Source organism: Meles meles, chromosome 3 (assembly GCF_922984935.1).
Source record: "Meles meles chromosome 3, mMelMel3.1 paternal haplotype, whole genome shotgun sequence".
Lineage (NCBI taxonomy): Eukaryota > Metazoa > Chordata > Mammalia > Carnivora > Mustelidae > Meles > Meles meles.
In genome coordinates, this window is record NC_060068.1 from 112,046,622 (window position 1) to 112,066,191 (window position 19,570).

The 19,570-nt window shown below is 39.6% G+C and overlaps 1 protein-coding gene across 1 annotated transcript in view; it reads right to left on the reverse strand.

Moving 5' to 3' along the window:
- Positions 1 to 2,503: 2,503 nt before the first annotated feature.
- Positions 2,504 to 19,570, reverse strand: part of HSPA4 (heat shock protein family A (Hsp70) member 4) — a 49,075-nt gene continuing 32,008 nt past the window's right edge. Inside the window, exons 9-19 of the mRNA XM_046001204.1 lie at positions 18,211 to 18,362; positions 17,604 to 17,710; positions 17,028 to 17,161; positions 15,884 to 16,065; positions 14,592 to 14,681; positions 10,901 to 11,053; positions 9,895 to 10,020; positions 8,412 to 8,519; positions 6,320 to 6,439; positions 4,901 to 5,062; positions 2,504 to 4,693 (exon numbers count right to left, since the gene is read on the reverse strand). Of these exons, the coding sequence (XP_045857160.1) occupies positions 4,490 to 4,693; positions 4,901 to 5,062; positions 6,320 to 6,439; positions 8,412 to 8,519; positions 9,895 to 10,020; positions 10,901 to 11,053; positions 14,592 to 14,681; positions 15,884 to 16,065; positions 17,028 to 17,161; positions 17,604 to 17,710; positions 18,211 to 18,362 (1,538 nt within the window). The 3' untranslated portion in view covers positions 2,504 to 4,489. The remainder of the gene's footprint in view (positions 4,694 to 4,900; positions 5,063 to 6,319; positions 6,440 to 8,411; positions 8,520 to 9,894; positions 10,021 to 10,900; positions 11,054 to 14,591; positions 14,682 to 15,883; positions 16,066 to 17,027; positions 17,162 to 17,603; positions 17,711 to 18,210; positions 18,363 to 19,570) is intronic.

Genomic DNA, 19,570 nt, shown 5'->3' on the forward strand with positions numbered 1-19,570 from the left:
TCTTGAATGACTTCCTAATCCTTCCCTCAGGAGACTTACACCAACCTCACACCAGCTTGTCCACGGAAGTTCTACTTCTCTATCACTTCTGCTGTGCCAGGTTCAAAAGCTGGGAACCATTCTTTTAAGAAACTTTTTCAGCATTAGGAAATTTCGAAAGGCTTATTACAGAAACCTTAGAAAATATCAACAAGCAAACAGGGACAAACAGCAGTCACCCACAATTCCACCTTGAAAGGAAACGATTTCATTCTGGAACATCCATCTGGTTCTGGTTTTTTATGCAAACCTAGTTCATGTTCCTCCCAAACATGGGAAGCTGTGTGCATATTGTTCCTAACCTACATTTCTCACGTAAAAATACAATATTCTTGCTCTTAAAGCCACTTTTTTTTTTTAAATTTATTTATTTGACAGAGAGAGAAGACAAGCAGGCAGAGAGGAGGAAGGGAGGAAGCAGGCCTCCTGCTGAGCAGAGAGCCCGACGACGTGGGGCCGATCCCAGGACTCTGGGATCATGACCTGAGCCAAAGGCAGAGGCTTTAACCCACTGAGCCACCCAGGCGCCCCTTAAAGCCACTTTTAAAAGAGGATTGAAATACATCAAGTGCACAGCATTATCAAGAGCTGGAGCAACAAAACGTCATCAAGCGGCCGTGTCATTATGCTACAGCCTAACTACATTCCCAGCTTCAGCATAGGTTTTTTTGTCGTTGTTGTTATTTATTTTGGGGCGCCTGGGTGGCTCAGTTGTTAACTGTCTGCCTTCAGCTCAGGTCATGATCCCAGGGTCCTAAAATTGAGCCCTACATCGAGCTCCCTGCTCAGTGGGGAGCCTGCTTCTCTCTCTGCCCCTCCCCCTGCTTGTGTTCCCTCTCTCAGCTGTGTTCTGTCAAATAAATAAATAAAATCTTCAAAAAATATATATATTTCTTTGACAGAGAGAGAGCCCAAAAGCAGGCAAAGCAGCAGGCAGGAGGCTCTGCACTGAGCAGAGAGCCCGACAAGGGGCTGGATCCCAGGACCCTGGGATCATGACCTGAGCAGCAGACACTTAACCTTAACTGACTGAGCCATCCAAGAGCCCAGCAGAGTTCTTATTTTCAAATCTTTCCTGTTTCTTCAGTACCAGGACCTACCATTTCCCCGTGTTTGGCTCATTTCCCTCAAACATGGATTATTTGTAATGTTCTGCTACCTCTAGCTTCTCCCAGGCCCAACTCATTCTACACACATCATATGTGCATACCTGAAACACTGTCACTCTCAGGCTAAAAGATCTATAACCCCCAGGGCTCCAACACCAGAACCTTGATGTCTCAGCCCCTCCACTTTCACCAATAGCTCTATAAAAAACACTTCAGATGCTTGAAAAAAAAAAATCTCAAAGGCCAATGGTCTAATGCCTCTCCATGGGTCCTCACCAACCCCACTGAGCTCTGAAGCTCTTCACATCAAGCTGAAGCTGCCACACCACAAAACCTTCACACCAGCCTGGGCTTCACCTCCAACACCTTCTTCCTCTATGACATGCAGGGAACTGGCTCTTCTCTTCAGTAAATAGGATTGTTACTCTCTTTCCATGTGATCCCAACATCCCTGTTGTTTTGGATGACTGATAGCTGGTCCCAGGCTGCCCACTTAATTTGCCACATGCTCACTCCTTTCCCAAGGTCAGAACCTAAGACAAAGCCAACCTTGCTGCAGACACATTCGTTGAAGGTGTCTGATCCAGACCCTAATGGTGGCCCCTGGCAGGTCAGCTCCTCCTAACACATAGCACCAGGACTATTAAGTGGCAGGACTCTAGGGATTAAAATCCCAGAGTTCCCCATGTAGACCCTAGGCCTTGTAGTTAGGTCTCTTCTAATGGCTTCATCCCCTTTCAACACTCATTACTATCCCACATTCACACCCAGATTTGTGCACTCATGAGCACACACACATGCTACACACCCAATGGTGGCAAGTGTTACTAGCATACTCCAGGCCATGGAGTTCTTCAAAGGAGCAGGCATCAATCCTGGCAATGGTCCTCTATGGGGCCATAATCCACCTTCTGCTGTTGTCAAAACCCTCAAAAGAATAGACAATACAAGAGATGGATTCCTACATACCAGAACTGGGCCAACAGTCAACATGGGAGAATTCTGAGTACAGAAAAAGAGCAACTTCTTGCCACCTGTTAACAATTTTTTTTTTTTTTTTAAGATTTTATTTGACAGAGGAAGACAGTAAGAGAAGAAACACAAGCAGGGGGAGTGGGAGGAAGAGAAGCAGGCTTCCCACTGAGCAGGGAGCCCGAAGTGGGTCTCAATCCCAGAATCTATGACCTACACTGAAGGCAGATGCTCAATGACTGCGCCACCCAGGGGCCCCAACAAGAGGAATTTAGTTAACAGGACTCCTGCCTCTGGAGTTTTCGTTGAATGAACACACACACGCGCGCGCGCGCGTACACACACATACACACCCTTCATTAGGAAATTAAGAAAACCATTCCTGAGTGTAAGACAGGTTTCTTTTATTAATTTTTCCTAAACTTGTCTTTTTATTTAAAGTTTCTCTTAGTGTAAGAATGCGACCTGGAGCTTTAACAAACCAATTTGGATAATGCAACCTGGATAAATGCTTGACTACAAACAAGTCGTCAATTATCACACTCTCTCTGGCCTGGCCTCCAAGTAAATCCGATTGATCTTAAAACCCGTCTGAACAGAGACCAAGCAGACCACATCATCTTATTTCTAGTTTAAACTTTAAACTTCCAATTTCACCCCCATCCCAACACCCACACCCTCCCCCACACAAAGTTTTCTTAGAAGAGATGGCCATTGCGGACTGAGTCATTTGCATAAGAATTGGCTTAATCCTGCAGCCAGCATGCCAAAGTAGCTCTTGGCCTCACTGCAGGCCAGCTGAAACTCAAAGCATGACAGGTACAGAATGGATAGAGCCTCTAAGGACAAGGACAAGTCCTGGTGCTACAAGGCTTCCGGGCGAGCTCACGCACCAACATAAGTACACTTCCACCTTCCTCCTCTGAGTGCTTCTCTATAGCACTTCAGAACTTGGTAACACTCTAAAATTTTTTAGTGCAGAGATGGACAGAAACTTATTCTAAGTAGGCAAGGATCTTATTTCTAACACAGCCCAAAATTAACAGAGAAGTACTCTGTTATACAGATAACAATTATTACAAAGATCCAAAATGTAACCAACAAAGCTTTTAACAGTTTCTAAGGCAGGTACCAGCTATGGCCTCTAATACAGGCTTCCCTTGGAGTTTCCAAAATGCCTCCCTTCTATCAACACGGCCATGAAGGGCAGTCACAGGGAATGCTCTGGTGCACCTGACACCAGCCACACAGTAAAGAATGTGGTGCTGCTCAAGTCAGACACGATGCTACTTTAACACTAATTTCAGACTCCTCCAGTACCGTCCAGTGTATCTTAGGGTTTGGTTTTTTTTCATCTGTCAGCTGTTTAACACATAAATTGGCAGGTTCATGGCAGGTATTAACACTTAACATACAAGTGAATGTGAATGAGCTAAAAAGAACTTTTAACTCTTGTCCTAGGACTTCAAGCTATACTTCAAATTTACACATAACACCTCTCACCTGAATGAGCAGGCCAGGATACAAATCTTTACACCATAGTTAACAAGAATCAGGTCCTCAGCTCAATTTCCACGCCTATATCCACAAGTACATCTATCCAATTCTAACTTTCCAAAGAGAAAAAGTATTTAGACTTGATGTTTGGGGTATTTGTGCACACACTTTCAGGAACATACTATCTCGGAAGAGCTTCCAGGTCCAAAACCCTCTGTTATCAACTTGCTACAGGTGAAGGGGTCTATTTTCCGAAGAGCAGCACATGGCATTTCTAAGAGGAGCTCCTTCATTGGGGCAGAGGGAGGTAAGGGTGAGAGTCTAGTGGAGCGGAAGTGCAGTGTGAAGGAGCTCAGCGAACGCCCCTCATGTTCTGTGATGTTAATCCGGGGCATGCCATTCTCTAGCCCTCGGAAAGAGGGGACCGCAGCCCCATTCCCACACCAGGCAGGGGAGCCTTCATGGCAATCTCCGCAACAGACTTCTGAAGCACAATCTCAAGAGTTCCTGCCACACAGGTCACAATGAAAAGTCTGCTTGACAGCTAGTTAGAGCCTTATAGCTTAGCTTTCGAAAACAAACTTATCCTTGTGTAAGCATGATTAAACATAAAAGGAGTGAAGCAGAAGCTCGGTAAGTAAGACTAACTGGGCTTCTAAATAGTACCATTATGAAAAAGATACAATGCACTTAATTTCTGTATCTATTTAGAAGTCAAAATGCTCCATACATTACCTATATCCCCTCCCACGAAATCCCCTAAAAACTGACTAAGAAATCTCCAGTATTTGATTGCTCTAATTGATATTTAGAACAAAGTTGACAACTTAAAGCTTTATAATAGTCTGTTTTAATATAAACAATTGTTGGAATCAATCAATGTCCATTTCAGGAAGCTTCTTGTCTGAATCCGAAGGCACAGATGTGTCTGTACCCTCTTCGGCAGCCTGAGGGCCTGGGCTGTCTCCTTGTCCGTCCACTGGTCCATTCTGCTCTGCATTTTTTTGCTCTTCTTTTGGAGGTTCCACTTTGGGTTTGGGCTTTGAAATTATAGGGCTACAGATACTCATCAGCTCCTAGAATGCAGAGGAGAGGAAACTGTGGGTTCTTAAAAATAACAAATTTTACATGACATTCTCAACTTAAACCCAAGTCCAACCCCTTCCAACCAGAAGCCAAAAACTAAGATGCACTAATGAAGTTCCCTAAGTGTCACTTCAAGTACCATTAATAATAAACAACAAGGCTGACAAGATTATTAAATATTCAAAGCCATAAATTACCTTAATTTTAGCTTCAATCTCTTTTGCCTTGACAACTGGATCCATGGTCAGACTCTGCTTGTTCTGCAGATTCAGTTTGTTATTCATCCACTCCATGGCCTCATTTGTGCTTTTTTCCACCTTCACCATGTCAGCAGCATCCAAATGGTCATACTGGTCCTCCTGCAACCAGGAGACAACCAGGCAGGTGTCAAAGGATGATACTCTCCCCACCCAAATATCTAGTTGTTAGCGATCTTTCAAAAAGATACAATCTTTCCAAAAATGAAGCACACTCAGCCTCAACATCCAAATGGACACTGAATTCCTTCAAAAAAAATTCAACTAAGAAAAAGTAACCCTTGTTTTTAGAACACTGAGGAAATACACTTAAGGGCCAAAACATATATAAGAGTAGCAATTAAAAGAACTGAATGTTATAAAAAGCACATGCCTGACATACAAACTTACAAAGGTCACTTCACAAATAGGACATTACAGGTCACAAGATGTGAAAGCAGAGGTTTAGGCAAGCTAGTTAGAAACCAAAACAATAAGGAATACAATTTTTTATTTTTTTCAAGTATTTTATTTATTTATTTGACAGATCACAAGTAGGCAGAGAGAGAGAGGGGGAAGCAGGCTCCCTGCTAAGCACAGAGCCGGATGCGGGGCTCAATCCCAGGATCCTGAGCTCATGACCTGAGCCAAAGGCAGAGGCTTAACCCACCGAGCCACCCAATCGCCCCTGAAAACAATTTTTTAAAGGAGATCTTCTAGAAAACAAAATTTTTTTAAAAATAAACAAGACCAATTAATCTCTCATTAAGTTTCTTACGATGATTGTCCATCAAGAACCTGGAGTAGACTGGAGTGGTTAGGAACCCAAAATTTGTAGAGTCAGACCTCGGGCCAAACCCCACCTCTCAATATTAACCTTGGGTGCTACTTAAGGACAGTGAGGCTTAAAGAAGTTAAAAGTTACCTGTAACTATTACTGACATGATCACCTACCTACTATTAGGGTACTCTTGAGGATTTAATAATGTATTTATGCAATGTATATCACACAGTGCTCAAAAAATTGTTAAGTCATTTTTTATTCACACAGTCCTACATCTGCATAACAAACCAAACCATATGGCCTAAGGGTGCTCAGAAAGACCAGGATACAGCAGGTTAAGTCACTGATGAAACACTGCACAGCAAGAAAAGAGAACAATATTGCTCACTTCCAGATTCTCCTATTAAAGAGAGTAGCATATCCCATGGTTCTTAGTAAGACTGTATGAAATATTCTACACATTACACTAACATCCCAAAAAACAGTATTATTAAACAACAGTTTAATTTAATAATTAAACAACAGAAAAGCAAAAAATTGCTATGTAAATGGCTCAAAACTTTACCAAAATAACAGTAGGAAAAGAAAAAATATACCTTGTTTTTGAAAGAGCTGATTACTTTCATATATTGTTGGATTTGTTTCCCTAGTTCTTCAAATAATTTTGGTCTTTCTTCAGATTCCTGGAATCGCATCTTAATAGGTTGACCTAGATTCTTAACATAAGAAAGAATGCTTCAACTATCAGAATAGTATTGTTTCTACTATTACTGAGATCTACTATGGATTAAAGTACATTTCATCTCCATATCCTTCATGTAAAAAACCCAGTATCTCCTCCCATCCCACTGAAATCTATCGTAAGGCTAGATATGAGACTATACCTCTATACTACTCCATATGGAGCCACATTAACTTGTCACTGGAGTCCTAGTTCTCAAAACAGAGAAGAGACAACCCAAAAGGAGGTGCCTCCTGATGTGATATGTAATCCTTAGTAAGAACCATACCTGCCAAAAATTTTTTTTGAAAACGTAATCTAATGAAGCCTCTAATTCTAACCATCAATTTATCTGATGGTGATAAATAGCACAGAAATGAATTAGATAATAATAAATAGCACAGAAATGAAAATCAGCAAAATCCAGACCAGGTAAAAATCTGACCTAGGAAATCTGAACTACTTTTTTAAATAAATGAATAAGAGGGCAGAAATGATGGAAGAACTACACAGACTGAAGAGACAAAGCAGTAAAATGTACGGTCCTTATGGGGATTTTCTTGGTCAAACTAAAAACTAATTTATAAAACAATTAGAACATGAAAACTGAATGTATGGTGACACCTTAAACATGGTAATACATAGCTTAAGGTTACAACATTTTCTTTTAAATACATATTGAAATATTTCCAGATTAAATATAACATGAGGGACTTTCTTCAAATAAATGGGAGTGGGAGGAAACAGAAAAGAAACAAAACTGGCCATAAGCTGATAGCAGTTAAAGCTATTGTACTTGAAAGTGTTTGACATCTCCTATAGTAAAAAGTAAAGCAAAAGACTTCTTCGGAGACATGGCACTGGAAGTTCTTATTATCCTTCCGTAATGATAAGAAGACTGCAGGCACCATCCTTGAGGATTTCCATTTCAGAGGTTCATCAAAATGGCCAGTTTGACAAAGTAATCCACAGAAATGTGAAAACTTCTTGTACATTTGCATCCTTTTGCAAGGTCTCAACCTTAGATCATTTTTTGTATTTTTTTTTAATTTTATTTATTTTGACAGAGAGAGATCACAAGTAGGCAGAGAAACAGGCAGAGAGAGAGGGGGAAGCAGGCTCCCCACCGAGCAGAGAGCCTGATGCAGGGCCTGATCCCAGGACCCTGAGACCATGACCTGAGCTGAAGGCAGAGGCTTTAACCCACTGAGCCACCCAGGCACCCCTGTATTTTTTTTAATGAAGTTTTATTCAAACACAATCACTTCATTCACTTACAGCCCCTAACTCAGAGAAAAGCCATGACGGTGGACGTGCACTAAAACATTCAGTGTACCAGGAATGAACCAGGGACCTTTAGATCTGCAGCTTAACACTCTCCCAACTGAGCTATTTCAGCACCCTCATTTTTTTGTACTTTTAACCCTAACGGTTAAGGATCAGATTCTTTAAATATAAAACCAGATACCTGCTTTTACGAAAATCAAAACTATGTAAACAACCCGGCCTCAACTGCACTACAGGTGCCTTCAGGACAGGTCACATCTTTCTAGTCTCAACTGCCACACCAAGAATGCAATCTCCCTCAGAAAAACATTTTAAATCCAAACTCAATTTTCAGAAAAATAGTTTTGTTACTATAAGGTTCTAAAAATAAGAAAATGACCGTATGTGATAAAGGGTATAGTTCTTCCATCACTTTCAGCCTGTCTTCATGACTTGATATGAGAATTCCTCCTAATTTTGAGATAAATTCTTGGAAATCACAGCGTGGGTTTGAGTTTCAGAACACTTCTGCTTTCAAGACTCACTTTTTTAAAGAACAAAAAAAACAGAAGGAATGCTCTCCATCCTCCTGCTTTATTTAAGCTCTAGGCACAACATCAGGCTTGAATTCACAAATGTAACATCAAGAGTCACGTAACTCCACCAACCAAGCCAGCCAGGCACCCCCAAGAAGTACTTACTTTTAATTCCGCCAATTTATCGACATAAACTTGTTTTGGCTGGTCTTCTCCATCCTCATATAACCAATTTTCAGTATCTTCTAGTTTCAAGGTAAAACTGTTACGATCCTAAATATGAAGAAAATATTATGATCGGGTCAGTCAAAAATCAGCTGAATGACCAGTGAAGTCACAGGCAAAAACTGCAGTATCTGAATTTGCTTTAAAACACCGGAGGGGGGGGAATATGGGAAGTGATATGGGAAGTGGGGGGAGGGGACAGACAAGGGACACAGACAAGAATGGCAATGTCATTTTGCTTGTTATCTACAGATTGTTTTATTACTCTCTGCTTCAGGGGACAGGCTTAAAATTTTGGATAATATGGTTATTTGAAAATTTCAGAAATAAAAACAGCCTTAAAAATATGTAAACTAAAAAAAAAAAAAATGTAAACTGGGGGCCTGGGTGGCTCAGTCAGTTAAGCATCTGCTTCTCCCTCTCCCTGCCCACTCATGCTCATGCTCTTGTGCTTTCTCTCAAATAAATAAAATCTTCTTAAAAAAATAGTAACGTAAGCTATAAAAAAAATAAATAAAATGGGGCACCTGGGTGGCTCAGTGGGTTAAAGCCTCTGCCCTCGGCTCAGGTCATGATCTCAGGGTCCTGGGATCAAGCCCCGCATCAGGTTCTCTGTTCAGCAGGGAGCCTGCTTCCCCCTCTCTCTCTGCCTGCCTCTGCATACTTGTGATCTTTATCAAATAAATAAATAAAGTCTTAATAAGTAAATAAATGAAATCTTTTTAAAAATGTAAGCTATATAACTAAAAACTGTATTGGCTATTTGAAAGCTGCTAATAATAAACAAGAAAAAAGAACTTTTTTTAACTGTGTATAGTGACAGATGTTAAACTAGACTTATATGATCATTTCATAATATATACAAATATCATTATATTGTACTCCTGAAACTAATGTTATGCTGTCAATTATACCTCAAATTTTTTTAAGTGAATTAAAGTACAAAAACATGAGAGAAGGGTGGGCTCACTTAAGGAAAAACACCAGGTAAATGATGTCATTCAAATGTATCAAAAAGTGATGCATTACAAAAAAAAGAAAAAAGTGACACATGAAGACAAGACTTCGGGAAATGGTGCATTATAAGAAATACAAAACTTGGAGCCTCTGGGTGGCTCAGTTGTTAAGCATCTGCCTTTGGCTCAGGTCATGATCCCAGGGTCCTGGGACTGAGCCCCACACAGGGCTCCCTGCTCAGTGGGAAGCCTGCTTCTCCCTCTTCTACTCCCCCTGCTTGTGTTCCCCCTCTTGCTGTCTCTGTCAAATTAAAAAAAAAAAAAAATTCTTCAAAAAAAAATACAAAACTTTCCCCCAAAAAAACCCATTTTTAATCATTTGACTGTGTACCTACAGATGTCAGCAATGTGCCTACCACATTTAAGGCTGCTCCCAGAAGATACCTAGTAGGTATGCACATACTTACATCTTCACTCACAAACTTCTCGTATTCCCCACTAAGCTTGTCTCTCATCTCATACACATATTCTTCCACTGCATTCTTGGCATCATTCCTCTCCTTCTCCAGTTTATCCTGCATGATCATCTTACCCTGAGAACAGTATAAATGAGATACTCAGACAACTGAGACAATATTCTCTTAAGTACTAAGCACTGTAATTATAAAAGTGGAGATTCCTTTTCCCCAAATCCTTTTAGTTCTGCAAATAACTCAAAAAAGGAAAAGTGGAAGTATTAGTCCCCAATAAATTATGAACATCAACTGTGAGCTCTGAGTATGCTTAGAAAAAGAGTAATAGAGTATCATGATTTAGAAACTCAAAAGCAAAAATAAGAACTTAACAAGAACTTTAAGAAACTATTAGTATTAGCTCCATGTCACAAGGTGGTATACTCTGCTGTAAGATTACTATACAATACCAACAAAATCAAATGATTCATAGTATAAATGTTACAGTTCTGTAAAACAAATCTAAGATCCAAGGGATACATGACAGAAAAACTTCAGAGACAACAATTCAATAATTCGTGCACCATGTTGCCAAACCTTGCACTACTGACAGTACCAAGAGTTCAACAGTGACTAGCAATAAGGAAAGGAATACACAAAACAGCACTACCACTAATGCTTTGATTTCTCCTACTGATCAACATCCATGACCCACCACCTCAAACGTCCAAGCTCTCAAGTGAACAAACACACACACAAACTTTAACACGAATGATACCACTCCTAAACCAAAGACATAATGTCAAAGATCTCTTAAGAGAGCTTCTAGCTATAGACACATAAAACCATAAAAGAGTTTCGGTATCACATGGGATTTGCCCTTGAAGTATCCAAAAATCTAAAATTACTGCCTTAAATCTGAACAATTAAAAATGCATAAAAGGTCACCAGACAAAGCGTTTGAATGCTATGGCCACATTAATCTGTTAGTTTCTTGTTCTAAGAGAACTGAAATAACCACCTCATTTTCAATGTACAAGTTGAGCATCTCCCTGTCTATCTGCCACAACAGCTGATTCTCAATTGGCAGGTCCACAGTACTGGTCTTCACTTTTGCCTTCTTGGCTTGAGGTGGTTGGTCCATCTTTTTGTCTTTTGATCCAGCTTGAGAGGTCTAAAAGAACAAGAAATCATTATTAACAAACACATATACAGACTATCTTAAACTTCTAAATGGGTCATGTTTTCAAGAGTGCTTTTTGGTTTTTTATTAGTTTTCTAATGATATAAATCATCTGGGATGACTACTTATAATTATCTACTTATAGTAAGTATTATACTACTTAAAGTATTATATGAGTAGTCAAATCCACAGAGACAGAAATAACAGTGGGTGCCAAGGGCTAGGGGGAGGGAAAGAGGGGCATTGGGGAGTTGTTGTTTAATGGGCAGAGTATTTATTTGGCAAGATGAAAAAGTTCAGAACACTGGCTGCACCACAGCATGAATATACTTACTACTACTGCACTGTATGTACATACAAACACACACACACACACACACCCCCATAACCCCACAATCAGCACATCATCACTATTAAATCTTCTATTTTCTTATATTTTCTATTTTATGAGTACTTGCACAGCCAAATGGAAGTAACTGAACTTTATTAACTGATGTGAAAATGAGTAACAGACTGAAACCACCTACAAGCTCTGTAAAACTTTTTTAAATGCCACAATCAGAAATACCACAAAGTGAGACTATATATTGCAATGTCATAATGTGAGAAAAAAAAATGCTTTCAGGGGCGCCTGGGTGGCTCAGTAGGTTAAAGCCTCTGCCTTCGGCTCAGGTCATGATCCCAGGGTCCTGGGATCGAGCCCTGCATTGGGCTCTCTGCTCAGCAGGGAGCCTGCTTCCCCGCTCTCTCTCTGCCTGCCTCTCTGCCTACCAGGGATTTCTCTGTCAAATAAATAAATAAAATCTTAAAAAAAAATTTTAAAAATGCTTTCAATACTGGCACCAAACTTAAACATGAAAACATGGAAGTCACAATTAAAAAACAGGATTGTAAAGGATTCAAAAATGTTACACAGTCGGGGCGCGCCTGGGTGGCTCAGTGGGTTAAGGCCTCTGCCTTTCGCTCAGGTCATGATCCCAGGGTCCTAGGATCGAGCCCTGCATCCGGCTCTCTGCTTGGCGGGGAGCCTGCTTCCTCCTCTCTCTCTCTCTGCCTGCCTCTCTCCCTACTTGTGATCTCTGTCAAATAAATAAATAAAATCTTAAAAAAAAAAAAAATGTTACACAGTCATTTAAATAAATACTTGGGATAAATTTATTATTTACACTATCTACAAAATACATGTAAATAGTTAATTTTTTTTTCTTAAAGATTTTATGTATTTATTTGACAGAGAAACATCACAAGTAGGCAGAGAGGCAGGCATAGAGAGAGAGGGAGAGAAGCAGGCTCCCTGCTGAGCAGAGAGCCCCATGCGGGGCTCGATCCCAGGACCCTGAGATCATGACCTGAGCCGAAGGCAGAGGCTTTAACCCACTGAGCCACCCAGGTGCCCCAATAGTTAATTATTTAAAACACTATCTTTTGGGGCGTCTGGGTGGCTCAGTCATTGAGTGTCTGCCTCGGCTCGGGTCATGGTCTCAAAGTTCTGGGATCAAGCCCCGCATCGGGCTCTCTGCTTGGCGGGAGGCCTGCTTCTCCCTCTCCCACTCCCTCTGCTTGTGTTCCCTCTCTCATTGTGTCTCTCTGTCAAATAAATAAAATATTTTTTTAAAAAATACTTTTTATTTGTAAGTGACATATCAGATAAAGGCTAGTATCCAAAATCTATAAAGAACTTATCAAACTCAACACCCAAAGAACAAACAATCCAATCAAGAAATGGACAGAAGACATGAACAGACATTTCTACAAAGTCGACATCCAAATGGCCAACAGACACATGAGAACGTGCTCAACATCGCTGGGTATCAGGGAAATACAAATCAAAACCACAGTGAGATACCACCTTACATCAGTCAGAATGACTAAAATTAACAAGAAATGACAGATGTTAGCTAGGGTACTGAGAAAGGGGAACCCTTCTGCACTGTTGGTGGAAACGCAAGCTGGTGCAGGCCACTCTGGAAAACAGTATGGAGGTTCCTCTAAAAGTTGAAAATAGAGCTACCCTACGACCCAGTAATCGCACTACTGGGTATTTACCCCAAAGATACAAACGCAGTGATCCAAAGGGGCACTTGCACCCGAATGTTTATACCAGCAATGTCCTCGATAGCCAAACTATGGAAAGGGCCTGGATGTCCATCAACAGATGAATGGATAAAGAAAATGTGAAGTGTGTATACACAGACATACACACACAGGAATATTACATAGCCATCAAAAATGAAATTTTTGCTATCTGCAACATGAATGGAACTAAAACTAGAAGGTATTATGCTAACTGAAATAAGTCAATCAGAGAAAGACAACTATCATATGAGCTCACAGATATGTGGAATTTGAGAAACGAGGCAGAGGATCACAGGGGAAGACAGAAAAAATGAAACAAGATGAAACTAGAGAGGGAGACAAACTGTAAGAGACTTTTAATCTTGGGAAACAAACTGAGGGTTGCTCCAGTGGTGGGTGGTGGGAGGGATGCGGTGGCTGGGTGATGGACGGACACTGGGGAGGTTATGTGCTATGGTGAGTGCTGTGAACTGTGTAAGACTGATGTATCACAGACCTGTACCCCTGAAACAAATAATATGTTATATGTTAATAAAAAGTAAAATAAAATAAATAAAAATAAAACACTATCTTTGGGGCACCTGGGTGGCTCAGTACATTAAGTGTCTGCCTTAGGTGTCTGCCTTTGGCTCAATTTGTGATCCCAGGGCCCTGCATCGGGTTCCATGGCCTGTAGGAAGTCTGCTTTTCCTTCCACCCTTCTACCACTCATTCTCTCTCTCAAAAAAAGAGATGAAATCTCTTTATAAATAAACACATAAAAATAAAAAAACTATCTTTAGACAAAAGACAGGTGTGAGAGAGGTTAACAAAATTTGAAAAAATTACATCTCATTTATCAGAAAAGAATAAATTATGGACAGGATGAAAAAGAGTAACAGCCATTCAGAAACCAACATGAACCAATCACCAGCCTGGTAAAATTATGGTTTTGGAGTACATTCTTCCCAAATTCCAAAGGGACTAGAGTTCAAAGTTCTTGCCAAACATACTTTCCAAACTCACTACAAAATCTTACTTAAAAACTTCATATATGTAAAGAATTCTTAATACAGTTGACCCTTAAATAAAACAGGTTTGAACTGCAGAGGTCCATCTACATACAGTTTTGATAAATTAACAGTACAGTACTATAAATGTATCTTCTCTGCTTTATGATTTTCTCAGTAACATATTCTTTTCTGTAGTCTACCTTACGGTAAGAACACAGTATATAGCAACTATAACATACAGAAGAGGAGTTAATCAACTATTCAGGTTATTCTGGTCAACAGAATAGGCCACTAGTAAAGTTTTCGGAAAGTCAAGTTATATGCAGTTTTTTTTACTGCACAAGGGTCAGTACCCCTAATCTGCACACTGTACAAGGGTCAACTGTGTAACTACCTTCTAAGACATAGCATCTCATGTATGTAAAGAGATTACAAATCCTATTCTAAAACACAACTCATACCTCCATTTCCTCAGACTCTGCCTTATTTTCTGCTGGTGTCTGCTGCTGCTGGTCTTCAGTATGTGGTTCCTCCTGGTCCACCTGCATCTTCTGAAAAACAGGTCACATCGAATCCTCAAACTAGGAAATACTAACAAAAGACTAAGCAACCTTCATGACACACTGGCAAAATCCCATGGTATGGAATTCCTGATCAATTACCAGCCATCAAGATGCTTAGACTGAAATTCCAGTTCTAACACGTATGTTACCTATTAACAGGAAGTTCTCTTCTCTGTCTCTCAGTTAATAAATCTGTACAATGGAGTAAACACTTGCCCTATCCTACCATATACACACAGGGGTGGCTGTGAAAATGCTTTGTAAACCAGAGCAGTACTCATCTTTATATTTTACACAATATTTCTGAAGAGAGCAGGAGTTTCTCCATGTTCTCTCCTGGGTAAATTTCTCTCAAAAGTCTCAACATTTTCAAGAAGTTTTTAAATTAGTCTTTTCATCCTCACAAGTACAACCATTGTGCGCGTTAGGGTAGGTGAACACCTTGAGAATTCTGTTAAAAAAGAACAATGCCTGGGGGTGCCTGGGTGGCTCAGTCCGTTGAGCTTCCAACTCTTGGTTTCAGCTCAGGTTATCATCTCTTAGGTTGTGGGATTGAGCCCCATATCGGGCTCCACGCTCAGTGGGGAGCCTACTTGAAGATTCTCTTTCTGCTCCTCCCCCAACTTGCATGCATACATGCGTGCTTTCCCTTAAATAAGTATTTTTTAAAAATATTAATAAAAGCCTGACAATAATGACAGAGAAGGGAAAAGCTTGTGGAGACTTGAATCACCGGCTCTCAATGTCTGCAGCTCCTAAAAATGACTCCAGAGGCTTTTGTAAGTGATACCTGGGCCTTAACCCAGACAAACTCAATATGACCTCTGGAGACTCCAACATTTGTAGTTTCATAAAGCTTGATTTTGATGCACAGTAAGGATGAGACCCAGGACATGATTCCAATAAATGAGTGTAAAATCAACTTATGAAAATAATCAACCAAGACTCAAAGCATTCTTCAGTAATGAGAATCAACTCGAGAAGTACATGGTCCGAAGAGAGAACCCAAACTATACTTCATTTCTATTAGATAGACTGCATGAAGAGCTTCTGCTAATTCACCTGTGGTGGGATAAGGGGACACAGTGCACTCTCGGGTTCCTCACTTGCCACCCAGGCAATCTTAGAATTTCTAGATAAGTAACCTTTACACCATCATGAGTTTAAAATGTATAAAATGGCCAGATTACCTCTTCCTCCTTTGCATTCTGATCTGTTTCCATCGGTTCCTCATTTTCCTCAAACTTGAGCACTTCCACTAAAGATGCACTGGACACACTAAAGATGCCATGAACGTTTACTCGAACCTTGACTTTCACTTTTGAACTGGAGCCATCAGACTGAGGAGTGACTTTTTGAACTAAAAACTGAGCTAGGAACATATAAAACAGAAGACATAACCTGAGAGGATGAATTCAAACATGAATATATGGCCAGGTTATGCCCATTTCTCAGTGACAGGTCAGTAATATGACACTTCAAATAAACCAAATCATCAGATTTCTCCTCCTTCTCTCATAAATAGTCAAACTCTTAGTACCTTGTCCCAGTTGAGGACTAACACATCTCCTAACCCTCCAAACATTTTCTTACCTCTTGACCCTTATTCCAATTCATCTTTATATGCCACTGCCGAGGAAGTTCCTAAACCAATGTCACTACTCCTCTACTGAAAAAAACCCTAGTGATTCCATACCGTTTCTGTCATTTATCAAGAAACTGACATACATCGAGAGTCAGTTATTGCACCAAACTTTTACTTGCTTTTTAATTCACAAAATATAATTTCTCATTCTTATTCCTGTTTTACAAATGAGGAAACAGAGTAGGTTAACCTTCCCACAGCTTCTAAGTGCCATTCAGGATATTCCTAATACTTTACTCATGTATTCTTAGTCTGTGACGATCATGTAATTCTAGTTTCTTCCCTCAGCTAGCACAATTTCCATATTTTAGGAGTTTCTAAGGGTCTGTAAAGACTCTAGCCAACATGGCTCCATATCCTACGGTACCGACATAACAATTTTCTAATGATTTTGTGTGTCCATCTTTTAATTCTTGGTTAGGGTCAACATTGGATATAACTCCTTTTTAGTATCTACATATTATCACATTATGTACAAGGTATACCCACTATACACATTAACCAAGAAATACTGCCCACACAATAGAGATCAAATTAAATAGTAACCATCTTGCTAGTAGTGAACTGATCACAACCTAGAAGATATTTTTTTGTGGGATTTTCAATACCAAATTTCAGAATACTTGTCCTCTCCCAGTTCTCCTAAGTACATAAATTTTCGTATTTTTAAAGTTTCAAATTCTACTTACCTATAGCAGGATCTGGATAGGGCAAATCCTGTGGGGAACTATAATAGGCCTCAAGAGTAAAAGGTTCCTTTCTATAAAATGTGAGTACTTTAGAGAAAGGAGCAGAATGATTTTTTGTAAAGACTTCACAGTCACTAGATGGGAGGAAAAAGACAAAAACACACAAATTTAAGATATTCCTGAACACTTTTACCAATTTACTCTACATCTGTAATTATTGCATGGCTCATGCTCTCTCATCTGTCATCATTTCCGGGATATAAAAGGTTCCAAAAGGGGGGATGAAGGGACTTACATATATATCCATAGATATATATGAAATCAGTTTTAAGAAAAGGAATATAAATATATATACTTCAGTAAGTACATAAAAGGCACTAATTACTTCAGCAGGATCAATTATAATAAACTAAGTAAGGACACAAAATTTATTCTCAAGACTAAGGCATAACTTTTGCTTCATGCACTGTAATGAAATGCTACAAATCTGCAAAAGTTTAAATGGAAGGCAGTATTATACTCATACTTAACACTAAGTTAACTTTAAGTGTAAAAATAATTAATAAATGTTATTACCTTGACCCTTCTTCAGCTGGAGAATTCCATCTCAGAGATATTGGATACGGTACTACATCAGTTATAGAAAATTCTCTGACTTTGAAAGCAGGCGATAAGATTGCACACTAGAATAATAATTTTTTAAAATTCCATATGACAAGCACAGACATTATGTTATGATGAGGCCTATAAATAAATGACTTCAAAAAACCACCATCAACGGTTTTTAGGTGTTCACATTAATAATTTAATGATGTGTAAGTGGTTTTAAAAACTTCTATCATTTGTCAAATTAATTATCTAGTCATTACCATTTTTCCATTAACCCAAACCTTAACTTAACTGATGTATGATGCTACTTCATATACAGACAATAATGTGCCGAATTCTAGTAATATTTCAGGCTTACCTATGTTTCTAGTCAATTAATTCAGCTTACTGAATGTTATAGAGTACAATTCTATTTAACACCACCTTTGATATCCATTATAAAACTAAAATTTCAGAATCTTACCCCTAGAGATCATGCGAAGCTAACCTCAGATTACTAGCTGGATACAGAAAAGCAATGCCGTCTAGGCACAATGACCTATAAATGGATGGCTCACTCTGAGAGAAAGCTCACCTGCAATGCACAGCCTCGAGTGACAGCTTCATCAGCATTTAGTGTCGTACTAAGTTCTTTACCAAAAAATTTGCTTATCTTCTCTTTTACTGCAGGGATTCGTGTTGCACCACCAACTATCTCCACTGCATAAATATCTTCTTTCTTTAACTCTATTTTAAAATTATTAAAATAGACATTGAGATGGAAACAACTTTTAAATTAGTATTTTACAAAAAAATAGAAGAGCAATGTAACATCTTAACACAACAAAATAACTTACAGATCCGTAACAAAACCCAGCCATTCCTTCACCCCCCCATCACCACCATACACATACACACAGACATACAGAAACAGCTGCAGTATCTGAAAATAGGTATGTTCTGATACACCAAGGAACACGGGCAGTGTGGCACAATACTGGAACTTCTCGTGAACTTAAGAGGACAGAGGCATGAATACTAAATGCCCTACGGCGCAGAGACCCTGTAATCTCTGAAACAGTCCCATACAAAAAATTGTTAAAACATCAATAGTTAAGCGAGCCACAGGGAAAATAAAAGGGCCTTGAAATACTGAGTTACCTGTGACATGGAAAGAAAGGAAGAAAGGAAGGAAAAAAGAAAGGGAAAGAAAGAAAGAAGTATTCGAAGCACACCTAGCCACATGAGCACTTCATCCAGAGCACAGGCACAGTAGATTTTTTTTTTTTTTTTAAGATTTTATTCATTTATTTGATAGAGATCACAAGTAGGCAGAGAGGCAGGGAGAGGGAAGCCAGCTCCCCGATAAGCAGAGAGCCCGATGTGGGGCTCGATCCCAGGAGCCTGGGATCATGACCTGAGCCAAAGGCAAAGGCTTTAAACCACTGAGCCACCCAGGCGCCCTGGCACAGTAGATTATTAACACAGGTACCGCCTCCACCTAAAAGAAGTAAAAAAGGTGCACACCAAAGCTCTTCAGTCACTCACAGAATTTTCCCAACACTGCCTAATTTCCTGGTCACATTTTATGTAACAAATAGTGACAATATGTTGAAGTGCTCTTTAAAGAAATGGGCTATTCCAGTATGGAAAGAAAATGCCAGTTTAACATAATCACTCTGATTTAAGAACTGACCTTTGTCAAGACGTCAGTACATGTCAACACTGAAATACTGAGCAACCAACACAACAGTGGACTCCAAGTAAAAGTATGCTGAAGGTTTTTGGAAAATTAGTGAGACATTACTAAATCAAACATCTACTTTTAGCGAGAGATAAAATTAAAGCATCCTGTTAAAATAACTATGTGGTGACATCCTCTCTTGGCTGTATTTCTCAGTCAGCAAAAGATTCAGACAGAAAAGCCTGTACAACTACCACAAGCAGCAATGCAA